This window comes from Entelurus aequoreus, linkage group LG07 (genome assembly GCF_033978785.1).
Source record: "Entelurus aequoreus isolate RoL-2023_Sb linkage group LG07, RoL_Eaeq_v1.1, whole genome shotgun sequence".
Taxonomy (NCBI): domain Eukaryota; kingdom Metazoa; phylum Chordata; class Actinopteri; order Syngnathiformes; family Syngnathidae; genus Entelurus; species Entelurus aequoreus.
Window position 1 is genome coordinate 6,013,129 of NC_084737.1, and position 13,956 is coordinate 6,027,084.

Below are 13,956 nucleotides of genomic sequence, written 5' to 3' on the forward strand. Positions count from 1 at the left end.
TATAATATATAAGAAATCCCAATTACCATGTACAGTATTACAGTAAATGTAACAGCTGCAGCAAAAAAATAAAATAAATAAAATATATACCTTTTATTTGTGAATAAAACGCTGTTTGTTTGTTCTTTGCAAAAACACAAAGTATGCAATATTTTCCCTGAAACATTTCATTTGAAGTCATTGGAGCCTTAAATATGTCAATCATTCATTACAACATTGATCATTATTTTTGAACAATTACAGTTTAAAAAAAAAATCAGACTAAAAGGTCATCAAAGTGTCAAAATAAGTCATTATTAAATGTATATTGTTTTGACTTTCAACACTTACTCGAGATCAAATTCAGATCTATACGTCCATTATTACTTAGTACAATTTGAGCAATGACTGTCAATATTGCAACATTTTCTCCTTAAATTTCACTTGTTTGCACTTTTATTCCACTTTATATTTGGGTAGTATTTTTCAAATGTTTAAAAAATCAGCTGCATGTCGCACTTTGAACACCACTGTTCTTGCGTTTTCTCACACAAATGTGTGCGGTCAACACTTCAGGGGCGTATAATGACAAATCCAAGGATTCGGCAGCCATTTTGATATTTTTCATTTTCAAAGCCAATACAAGAAATATTGTAACTCTTATTAGGGCTTGGCTACTTGTTGGTGACTGTTAAAGGTCACAGGGTCTCACTTATTAAAGTGCTAAAAATAAATCATGGATTATTTTTCAAATTTAAATGTATAGATCAACCTCAGAAATATCCCTTGCCATAAAAAAATGTTTTATGCCTTTTATTTGCGAATAAAACGCTGTTTTTTATGGCAAAAACACAAAATATGCAATATTTTCCCAAAAACATTTAATTTGAAATCTAAATATGTCAATCATTCATTACAACATTGATTATTAGTTTTGAACAATTACAGTTTTTATAAAAATCAGACTAAAAGGTGATGAAAGTGTTAAAATAAGTCATTATTAAATGTATATTATTTTGACTTTCAACACTTACTCTAGATCAAATTCAGATCTATACGTCCATTATTAGTTTGTACAATTTGAGCAATTTTCTCCTTACATCTCACTTGTTTGCACTTTTATTCCACTTTATATTTGGGTAGTATTTTTCAAATGTTTAAAAAATCAGCTGCGTGCCCCACTTTGAACACCACTCTTCTTGAGTTTTCTCCTACAAATGTGTGCGGTCCAGGGCCGGCCCGTGGCATAGGCCGTATAGGCAAATGCTAAGGGCGCCGTCCATCAGGGGGCGCCACGCCAGTGCCACAAATGTTGGAGAAAAAAAAAAAAGAAAAAAAGTTGGTATTATTAATTCTAAATACAAAAAATAATCCCACGTTAATTAAAATGCAAAGTAAAGCCTATTTAACAGAAATATTATTTGTTACAACATTACGCCCCCTCCCCCCTACCGGTGCGCCCCCTCCCTTCCCGTATCATGACTCTTTTTGGACGTCACCACAAATGTCAAAATAGCCAAAACTGTCAGGTGCCCAGGGAAGAAAAAAGAGAAAAGAAGAGGAGAAACGAGAAAAAGACAGAGGTAGCAGGTAGGTAACGTTTGCCTACATGAAATTATTTGTGTGTTACAGAATGTGATAGTAACCTGGCTTTAAGCTAATGTTACATAATTCGGCAGTTGCTAATCAATAAATAGCTAGTTCTGTTTTAACGTTGGGTTAATATTGTTGAGGGGGCTAAATTGTTATGGAAAATAATAATGTAACGTTAGTAATTACAGTACTCCCTGGTGTACAGTCATTTGTAAGTCATTCTAGTTCAGGGGTCACCAACGCGGTGCCCGCGGGCACCAGGTAGCCCGTAAGGACCAGATGAGTCGCCCGCTGGCCTGTTCTAAAAATAGCTCAAATAGCAGCACTTACCAGTGAGCTGCCTCTATTTTTTAAATTGTATTTATTTACTAGCAAGCTGGTCTCGCTTTGCCCGACATTTTTAATTCTAAGAGAGACAAAACTCAAATAGAATTTGAAAATCCAAGAAAATATTTTAAAGACTTGGTCTTCACTTGTTTAAATAAATTCATTATTTTTTTTACTTTGCTTCTTATAACTTTCAGAAAGACAATTTTAGAGAAAAAATACAACCTTAAAAATGATTTTAGGATTTTTAAACACATATACCTTTTTACCTTTTAAATTCCTTCCTCTTCTTTCCTGACGATTTAAATCAACGTTCAAGTAAATTTATTTATTTTTATTGTAAAGAATGATAAATACATTTTAATTGAATTCTTCATTTTAGCTTCTGTTTTTTCGACGAAGAATATTTGTGAAATATTTCTTCAAACTTATTATGATTAAAATACAAAAAAATTATTCTGGCAAATCTAGAAAATCTGTAGAATCAAATTGAAATCTTATTTCAAAGTCTTTTGAAATTCTTTTCAAATTTTTGTTCTGGAAAATCTAGAAGAAATAATGATTTGTCTTTGTTAGAAATATAGCTTGGTCCAATTTGTTATAAGTGCAGATTGGATTTGAACCTATTTAAAACATGTCATCAAAATTCTAAAATTAATCTTAATCAGGAAAAATTACTAACGATGTTCCATAAATTATTTTTTAAATTTTTTCCAAAAAGATTCGAATTAGCTAGTTTTTCTCTTCTTTTTTTCGGTTGAATTTTAAAGAGTCGAAATTGAAGATAAACTATGTTTCAAAATTTAATTGTCATTTTTTCGTGTTTTCTCCTCTTTTAAACCGTTCAATTAAGTGTAAATATCATTCATTATTAATAATAACATAGAGTTACAGGTAAATTGAGCAAATTGGCTATTTCTGGCAATTTATTTAAGTGTGTATCAAACTGGTAGCCCTTCGCATTAATCAGTACCCAAGAAGTAGCTCTTGCTTTCAAAAAGGTTGGTGACCCCTGTTCTAGTTAATGCAATATTAAAAAGCACAAATAGAGAACTCTGTAGGATCCCCTTTTTTTGTAATATAGTTGTTAAAGTCATACTGGTTTGATATCTTGTTTTGTGCAGTGCCTTATTTATATATTATTTTTTAATTTATTTTATGCAACTTGTTGACACGTTTTATTTTGTGTTTATGTATGTAAAAAATATTGTATTTCATATATTCATTTTTTGTATTCATTTATTTATTCATATTTTTTTATATCTTGTTAACTACCGTATTTCCTTGAATTGCCGCCGGGAATATAGTATTCGCCTGCCTAGAATTACAGCCGGGTTAAACTCGTTTCGCAAAATAATTAGCGCATGCTTGGCACTTCCGCCTGGTCAAATATGAGTCATTAAATGACTCCCGCCTCCTGGTGGTAGAGGGCGCTAGTGATCCTTCTTGCGACTACCAGTAAAGCAGAAGAAGACAACAAGCAGCAAGCATGAGCAGCGATCGTTTGCTTGCACTTTTACCATGGAGGATTACATATCTAAAATAAAACAGTTTTCTAAACTGGACTTTCAATCGAAGCAGGAGGTAATAATTAAAGGAATATCTCCAGAGACTTTTAAAACTGAAGAAAGATAAGGAAGACTGCCTTTGATCAGAAGCAGCTGCACATGAACGTCATTTATAAGTAAAGGTAAGACCATAATAACGTTTTTTTTATTAAATGTGCTTTTCATGATAAGGTAAGCGCCGGAGTGAGAAGATGTTTTAAAATAATTAGCGCATGCTTGCCCATCCCGCATGCTTTTGGTAAGCGCAGGAGTAAAAAGAGGTTTTAAATTAATTAGCGCCCCTGCGGCTATTCAAGGAAATACGGTATTCTGATTGTTAATTTGCTTTCTTTAAGTAAAAAAAAAGGTCAAAGACAAAGCTATTCGGTTTCTTGTGAGTATATACACTTCACTGCCGATGTGGGGGGGCGCCACCTAAAATCTTGCCTAGGGCCCCAGATTGGTTAGGGCCGGGCCTGGTGCGGTCAACACTTCAGGGGCGTATAATGACAAATCCAAGGATTCGGCGACCCATTTTTGATACTTTGTGCTTGCGTAAACATGCTGAAAGCGGCTGATCTGGCCGCTGTTGGACGTGGAAAGTAGTTTTTTGTAACGTCAGCATCTCTCTCACCTGGCAGCGGTCACAGAGAAGTCCCGTCACTCCAGCTTTGCAGCGGCACTGTCCCGTGTGCGGGTCACATGACTCCGTGCCGCACTGTGAGCAGCGACATTCTGCAGCAGCAAAAAAACAACAACATGTCTTAGTGTGTTGACACTATCGCCTAAAGTCTATATTGCAGCCTGTTGCCATGACAACATATATTAGGGCTGGGAATCTTTGGGCACCACATGATTCGATTCAATATCGATTCTCAATTCAAAACGATTCTTGATTCAGAATGAATACTCTGATAATTGTCTATATTTCTTCAAAGGAGGCGAGGGTGAGCGATGTAGAAGCAGCTTTGCACTGTGGAGGGACGTCAGCCGCTAGCGGGGATGTCTTTGTCTGCTTATCGCTGTCAAATTGGCAGGACATAACTGGAAGGTGTCATCAACACACGTTATCAGAGTATGGAAAACGGTACATTTTGAATCTCAAATATGCAGTATAATAATCCAAAATATCATAGTGTTCTTCTCACATAGTGGGGAAGAAGCTTTATCAGTATCATGCTTCAAACCCTGCTTCAGCACAAATTGTTTTTTTTATAAATTTTTGGTTTTGATGGTTAAAGTGTTTTCTATATTGTGCTCCTGAGTAAATTTGATCAATTTGGTTATTTCTTGAGTTTATTTCATTGTATTTTTCAGTATCAAATGGTCCAAAATGTTGTATAGTTCAAATACATTTTTTTTTCCAGGCAAATTGATGCACTTTGAATGTTTTCTGTAACAGACTCAAAAACAATGTTAATAACGCTATTCTGTGTTGTGAATTGCTCTAAATGTATTTATTTTCTTTAATGTTGATAGGGGGGAAACAATACGCAGAGGTGTACTAATAAAAAATGTCTAGTCAAATGAGACTATTTAGTGGCGGCAGAGAGAGAGTGGAGGGTCACGTAACTGTAAGTAAATACATATTTTTAGATTTATAATATTTTTACATATTCTTGACATATTTACATTACTTACACATTTTTAACATAATATATATTTTATATATGAACACATATATAATATATATATATATATATATACATATATATAAATATATAAATAATTTAGTTTATTTTTATTTAAGCTTTATATATATATATATATACATATATATATATATATATATAATATATATATATGTATATATATATATATATATATATATATATATATATATATATATATATATATATATATATATATATATATATATATATATATATATATATATATATATATATGGGTATTAAAAGAGTATTAAAAACTGTTATTAGCATGTATATGAGAGTGGAGGGTCGCGTAACAGGAAATAATTGACTGTAAGTAAATACATATTTTTAGATTTATAACGCTTTAACATATTCTTGACATATTTACATTACTTATATACTTTTAACATAATATATATTTTAACACATAATATATATATATATATATATATATATATATATATATATATATATATATATAATAAAATATTTATTTTATTTTTATTTAAGATTTTATATATATATATATATATATATATATATATATATATATATATATATATATATATATATATATATATATATATATATATATATATATATATATATTATAATAATTTAAATGCATCCTTTAAGGGTGAACTGCACATTTTTTTGACAATCATTATGAAAGACATGACGACGTATGGATTTTTTTTAATCCATTGTAAATCAATCCATTTTCTACCGCTTTTCCCTTTCGGGGTCGCGGGGAGTGCTGGAGCCTATCTCAGCTGCATTCGGGCGGAAGGCGGGGTCCACCCTGGACAAGTCGCCACCTCATCGCAGGGCCAACACACAATAAAATTCCTTATTGTTTTAAAGGGGACCTAAAATGCAAAACCGAATTTCCTTACCTATTGGTAGCTGTTCTTGTGTATTTGGGACCTGCATAAGTCCTGCAAATTTGAAATCAAACCATGGAGGCATGGCAGAGATATTTATAAATCTTCCTTCATACTTTCTCCAAACTAGCCGTTAGAAATTTGCCCACTTTGTGGCCTTTTTCCAATTGGTGATATCAGCGGATGATCCATATATAGTCAAGTTTTACCCGGAGAGCTTTGCGCGAGTATGACATCAATTTGATGAAAAGTCTGCTTAAAATACAGCCTATGGGTATTAAAAGAGTATTAAAAAGTGTTATCAGCATGTACAGTATATGGTCTACTGGAGAGGATAAAAAGGCACAACAGTACGCACCCGTGCAGTTTTTGGCGGCGATGGCGTCGCCGTAGTAACCGGGGGCGCACACGTCGCAGCGAGGCCCGGCCGTGTCACGCATGCAGCTCAGACACTCGCCCGTCAGCGGGTGGCAGTCGGTGAACAGCATGTTGGGGTCCGTGTTGCCGTGGCAATGGCAGGGCTGGCAGCTGGAGCCCAGCACCATGGGGTTGCCGTAGTAACCCGGGGCGCACCTGGTTTTGAGAAGTGAACTTTAGCGGCTTGGCGTGTAGCCGGGAGTGGGCGGGGCTCACCTCTCGCAGTGCGGCCCAGCGTAGCCGACCGTGCACAAGCACTGCAGGCGCTCATTCTTCTGCACGCACCCGTCTGCAAAGCTGTGGCACCAAGAAGGAAGGAGGCGGGGTTAGCAGCAGGTGGAAGGGGCGGGGCGGAGAAGATGGAGGAAGTACGGACTTGTTGGAAGAGACTCTGAGTGGACACGGACAGCTGGAACACGCCTGGCCGTCCACGCTGTTGTTGCCTAGGAAACCACCTTGGCACTTCTCACAGTGCTCACCAGCCGTGTTGTGTTGGCAGCTCTGGTGGACACACAAGTTTTACTTCCTGTCATGTGACTTTCTTCTGGCTCCTGATTGGCTTGGAGCAGGGGTGCCCTGACACACCCTCCACCATCCACTGACACACCCTCCACCATCCACTGACACACCCTCCACCATCCACTGACACACACTCCGCCATCCACTGATACACCCTAAACCATCCACTGACACACCCTCCACCATCCACTGACACACCCTCCCCCATCCACTGACACACCCTAAACCATCCACTGACACACCCTCCACCATCCACTGACACACCCTCCACCATCCACTGACACACCCTCCCCCATCCACTGACACACCCTAAACCATCCACTGACACACCCTTCCCCATCCACTGACACACCCTCCCCCATCCACTGACACACCCTCCACCATCCACTGACACACCCTCCACCATCCGCTGACACACCCTAAACCATCCACTGACACACCCTCCACCATCCACTGACACACACTCCGCCATCCACTGATACACCCTAAACCATCCACTGACACACCCTCCCCCATCCACTGACACACCCTCCCCCATCCACTGACACACCCTTCCCCATCCACTGACACACCCTGCCCCATCCACTGACACACCCTCCACCATCCACTGACACACCCTCCACCATCGACTCACACACCCTCCACCATTCACTGACACACCCTCCACTATCGACTCACACACCCTCCACCATCCACTGACACACCCTCCCCCATCCACTGACACACCCTAAACCATCCACTGACACACCCTAAACCATCCACTGACACACCCTCCCCATCCACTGACACACCCTAAACCATCCAATGACACACCCTAAACCATCCACTGACACACCCTCCCCATCCACTGACACACCCTAAACCATCCACTGACACACCCTAAACCATCCACTGACACACCCTCCCCCATCCACTGACACACCCTCACCCATCCACTGACACACCCTCCACTATCGACTCACACACCCTCCACCATCCACTGACACACCCTCCACCATCCACTGACACACCCTCCGCCATGGACTGACACACCCTCCACCATCCACTGACACACCCTCCACCATTCACTGACACACCCTCCACCATCCACTGACACACCCTCCACCATCCACTGACACACCCTCCGCCATGGACTGACACACCCTCCACCATCCACTGACACACCCTCCACCATTCACTGACACACCCTCCACCATCCACTGACACACCCTAAACCATCCACTGACACACCCTCCACCAGCCACTGACACACCCTCCACCATTCACTGACACACCCTCCACCATCCACTGACACACCCTAAACCATCCACTGACACACCCTCCACCAGCCACTGACACACCCTCCACCATCCACTGACACACCCTAAACCATCCACTGACATACCCTAAACCATCCACTGACCCACCCTTCACCATCCACTGACACACCCTCCACCATCCTCCACCATCCGCTGACACACCATCCACTGACACGCCCTCCACTATCCTCCACCATCCCCTGACACACCCTCCACCATCCCCTGACACACCCTCCACCATCCTCCACCATCCACTGACACACCATCCACTGACACGCCCTCCACCATCCTCCACCATCCCCTGACACACCCTCCACCATCCACTGACACACCCTCCACCATCCACTGACATGCCCTCCACCATCCTCCACCATCCCCTGACACACCCTCCACCATCCACTGACACACCCTCCACCATCCTCCACCATCCACTGACACACCCTCCACCATGGACTGACACACCCTCCACCATGGACCGACACACCCTCCACCATGGACCGACACACCCTCCACCATGGACCGACACACTCTCCACATGGACGTAAGGTGCACCCGTGACTTGGAGGCGTTGTGACTCACCACACAGACTCCCGAGCCGTCCAAACACAGGTCAGAGTGTCCGTTACAGTTGCAGGGCAGACATTTCCCCAAGAAGAGGCCGATGGTGTCCCTGTAGTAACCCGGAGCACATTTCTGTGGATGGAAGAAGGTGAGAATCCATTCAGGACTACAAAAGATGGCGGCCGGTCCTCACCTGGCAGGAGTCTCCCAGGTAGTTGGCGGGACACATGCAGATCTCCACGTTGTTGGCATGGCGACCGGCAGGTAAGCTTTGGGCGCCTTCCAGCACGGCGCCTCGCAGCGACGCCGAGTGGGCCGACTGAGAGTGCAGCGCTCGGATCTGGAGAGAGTCCAGGGCCACCAGAACCATCATCAGTTCTTCCCGGGACACAGAGTTCCCCGTCTGAGCGTGCCGGAAGCTTCCCTGCAAAAGCAAATGTTACTTAATGTTTGGTATATACAGTATATGATGTTAGGAAATATATATGTTACTTTTATTTAACATTTCAAATGTTACTTAATATTTGGTATATACAGTATATGATGTTAGGAAATATATATGTTATTTTTATTTAACATTTCAAATGTTACTTAATGTTTGGTATATAAATGATGTTAGGAAATATATATGTTATTTTTATTTAACATTTCAAATGGTACTTAATATTTGGTATATATATGATGTTAGGAAATATATATGTCTTTTTTATTTAACATTTCAAATATAAATAAATCACATGATAAAAAAGAATGAATATTTTTAATGTATATGTTCCTATATTCATTTTGATGCATGATGTATCTAAATGTATTTTCCTTTATTAAATGGTAAATATGTTTAAATCATTATTTAACTTTTTCATTTATTCTGAATAAAAGTGTAAATATGTTATGTGGTGTTTCATTTGATGAATAATTACATACAACTGCTAAAACTCTAAGTAATATATATGTTTTTAAGCATTACAATTAAACAAATAGACACATTCAAACGGATAATAAATATATTTTTTATGTATAATTAAAAGATAACATATATTAATACAAATATTGTATTCAAAACAAATTCCCCACAACATTAAATACAACAAAATTCAATATTTTAACTCCATAAATACAATAAATCTGTGATTTTCTCAAACTGTGGTACTAGTGGTGCGCCAAAGAATCACTTGATTAAAAGTACAGTGTTTTATTTTCCTAAATTTAAACACAGTGTTACTGTTCAAACTGTGTGTAATGTTACAGTGGCCCAGAATATTAAATATACCTCTGCCTTGTTTTTAATGAATACTTAGGCCTACTACGCTACTGTATTTTAATGTTGTCATTATGGTGGTACTTAATGAATACTTAGGTCTACTACACTACTGTATTTAATGTTGTCATTATGGTGGTACTTAATGAATACTTAGGTCTACTACACTACTGTATTTAATGTTGTCATTATGGTGGTACTTAATGAATACTTAGGTCTACTACACTACTGTATTTAATGTTGTCATTATGGTGGTACTTAATGAATACTTAGGTCTACTACACTACTGTATTTAATGTTGTCATTATGGTGGTACTTAATGAATACTTAGGCCTACTACACTACTGTATTTAATGTTGTCATTATGGTGGTACTTAATGAATACTCTATTTAATAATTAAATAACATTAATAATACATTAAAAAAATGTTTTAGTCATTAGAATTGAACCAGTTGGAAAATCAAAACTGATTATAAATTGAAAATGTTTATATATAATTAAAAAGAAGCACATATTTACATTATATTATTTTATAAAATGTATAATATATGAAAAAGAGACAGTTTATAAAATAATGACAAATAAATATATATGAAAATGGTGAAAGTTTGAAGATTGTTGGATTGTTCAAAGCGGTTGCTTTACCTCCACTATGTGCACGATGCCTAGATGTGGCTCCTCAGGAGAAGAGTACTTTACCTGCACTATGTGCACGATGCCTAGATGTGGCTCCTCAGGAGAAGAGTACTTTACCTCCACTATGTGAACGATGCCTAGATGTGGCTCCTCAGGAGAACAGTACTTTACCTCCACTATGTGCACTATGCCTAGATGTGGCTCCTCAGGAGAACAGTACTTTACCTCCACTATGTGCACGATGCCTAGATGTGGCTCCTCAGGAGAAGAGTACTTTACCTCCACTATGTGCACGATGCCTAGATGCGGCTCCTCAGGAGAAGAGTACTTTACCTCCACTATGTCAACGATGCCTAGATGTGGCTCCTCGGGAAAAGAGTACTTTACCTCCACTATGTGCACGATGCCTAGATGTGGCTCCTCAGGAGAAGAGTACTTTACCTCCACTATGTGCACGATGCCTAGATGTGGCTCCTCAGGAGAAGAGTACTTTACCTCCACTATGTGCACGATGCCTAGATGTGGCTCCTCAGGAGAAGAGTACTTTACCTCCACTATGTGCACGATGCCTAGATGTGGCTCCTCAGGAGAAGAGTACTTTACCTCCACTATGTGCACGATGCCTAGATGTGGCTCCTCAGGAGAAGAGTACTTTACCTCCACTATGTGCACGATGCCTAGATGTGGCTCCTCAGGAGAAGAGTACTTTACCTCCACTATGTGCACGATGCCTAGATGTGGCTCCTCAGGAGAAGAGTACTTTACCTCCACTATGTGCACGATGCCTAGATGTGGCTCCTCAGGAGAAGAGTACTTTACCTCCACTATGTGCACGATGCCTAGATGTGGCTCCTCAGGAGAAGAGTACTTTACCTCCACTATGTGCACGATGCCTAGATGTGGCTCCTCAGGAGAAGAGTACTTTACCTCCACTATGTGCACGATGCCTAGATGTGGCTCCTCAGGAGAAGAGTATTCCCGCTCCATGAACACCAAGGTCATCTGGTTGCCCTGCACAACACAACACAACACAACACAACAAGGTCAAATCTGTGTGTGTGTGTGTGTGTGTGTGTGTGTTTACCTTCAGGATGATGTCAGGTCTAGAAGGTTCTGCAGGCACAGACCAGACGTCTCCTCTCATAGTCTGAGTGTGAAGACGATATCTCAGGTGACCTCCGTAAGACGACACCTGTACACAAACAGGTAATGATAACATGAACAAATATAAATATGTGTTTCAGAAAAATCTTTTTAATTTCATACATACTTTAATATATTTTATTATCATGATACATACTATATTTGTATGCATTGTATGTTTGATTTTTTAACATTTAGATTTACGACATATATATTAAATGTATTATTTATTAACTACTATTAAAAAAAAAATTGTATAATGTATAGTATGTTTATGTTGTCCAGCCTTATATATATATATATATATATATATATATATATATATATATATATATATATATATATATATATATATAAAAGGCTGTATATATATATATATATATATATATATATATATATATATTTATATATATAAATAAAAGGCTGTATATATATATATATATATATATATATATATATATATATATATATATATATATATATATATATATATATATATATATATATATATGTGTATATACACATATATACAGTATATATACACATATACAGTGTATATATATATATATATGTATACACACACATATAGAGTCAAGGTTTCTGTGGTTTATTCGTTATACAGTGCTCAATACCTGGGTAGAGCGGAATATACGTTAGGTCAGGAAAAAACACAGAGGCTATATCATCCCGACAAGTCTGTTTTGCAGGTTTCCCTGCTCGTTAGGGGATTTTATTTACATATAATATATATACACATATATATAAGCACATATATATACATACACACACACATATATGTATATCTACATATAAATATACATACATACATATATATATACTGTATATATATATATATATATATATACATACACACATACAGTATATATATATATATATATATATATATATATATATATATATATATACATACACACATACAGTATATATATATATATATATATATATATATATATATATATATATATATATATATATATATATATATATATATATAGTATTGTCTTAACCAAATAGCATGGAATATTTTTTTACCAAAATCAAATATAAAAATGAAGTCCATAAACAAAATAAATGTTTACAATTCATTGATTATTCACTGACTTGCTAAACAGTCAGTGAATTAAACGAATATTTAAAATAATATACAGACTAAGCCCAATTATTTTTCATTTTCTTCACATGAAATATGGCATTAGCTGTGTGGTCATTCCAAAGAATAATACATAAATAATTAGTTCAGATGACATTAAACCAAATCAAATCTATTCCAATGAATGAATTCACATTTTGATCATTACTTGACTGTTTTGGGGCCAAACAATGAAATTGAGCAACATGTTGCACACATGAAGACGTACACAAACTAAGTCTTTCATAGTCAAGAAGACGTACACAAACTAAGTCTTTCATAGTCAAGAAGATGTACACAAACTAAGTCTTTCATAGTCAAGAAGATGTACACAAACTAAGTCTTTCATAGTCAAGAAGACGTACACAAACTAAGTCTTTCATAGTCAAGAAGATGTACACAAACTAAGTCTTTCATAGTCAAGAAGACGTACACAAACTAAGTCTTTCATAGTCAAGAAGATGTACACAAACTAAGTCTTTCATAGTCAAGAAGACGTACACAAACTAAGTCTTTCATAGTCAAGAAGACGTACACAAACTAAGTCTTTCATAGTCAAGAAGATGTACACAAACTAAGTCTTTCATAGTCAAGAAGATGTACACAAACTAAGTATTTCATAGTCAAGAAGATGTACACAAACTAAGTCTTTCATAGTAAAGAAGATGTACACAAACTAAGTCTTTCATAGTCAAGAAGATGTACACAAACTAAGTCTTTCATAGTAAAGAAGATGTACACAAACTAAGTCTTTCATAGTCAAGAAGATGTACACAAACTAAGTATTTCATAGTCAAGAAGATGTACACAAACTAAGTCTTTCATAGTCAAGAAGATGTACACAAACTAAGTATTTCATAGTCAAGAAGATGTACACAAACTAAGTATTTCATAGTCAAGAAGATGTACACAAACTAAGTATTTCATAGTCAAGAAGATGTACACAAACTAAGTCTTTCATAGTCAAGAAGATGTACACAAACTAAGT

At 37.3% G+C, this 13,956-nt stretch overlaps 1 protein-coding gene across 2 annotated transcripts in view; it reads right to left on the reverse strand.

Moving 5' to 3' along the window:
• Nucleotides 1-13,956, reverse strand: part of lama5 (laminin, alpha 5) — a 169,332-nt gene that overhangs the window by 42,449 nt on the left and 112,927 nt on the right. For both annotated transcript variants that reach the window (XM_062052488.1, XM_062052489.1), the window contains exons 39-46: nucleotides 11,760-11,867; nucleotides 11,603-11,686; nucleotides 8,974-9,204; nucleotides 8,799-8,912; nucleotides 6,779-6,903; nucleotides 6,619-6,699; nucleotides 6,344-6,558; nucleotides 4,081-4,181 (exon numbers count right to left, since the gene is read on the reverse strand). In XM_062052488.1, coding sequence (XP_061908472.1) covers nucleotides 4,081-4,181; nucleotides 6,344-6,558; nucleotides 6,619-6,699; nucleotides 6,779-6,903; nucleotides 8,799-8,912; nucleotides 8,974-9,204; nucleotides 11,603-11,686; nucleotides 11,760-11,867 — 1,059 coding nt within the window. The remainder of the gene's footprint in view (nucleotides 1-4,080; nucleotides 4,182-6,343; nucleotides 6,559-6,618; nucleotides 6,700-6,778; nucleotides 6,904-8,798; nucleotides 8,913-8,973; nucleotides 9,205-11,602; nucleotides 11,687-11,759; nucleotides 11,868-13,956) is intronic.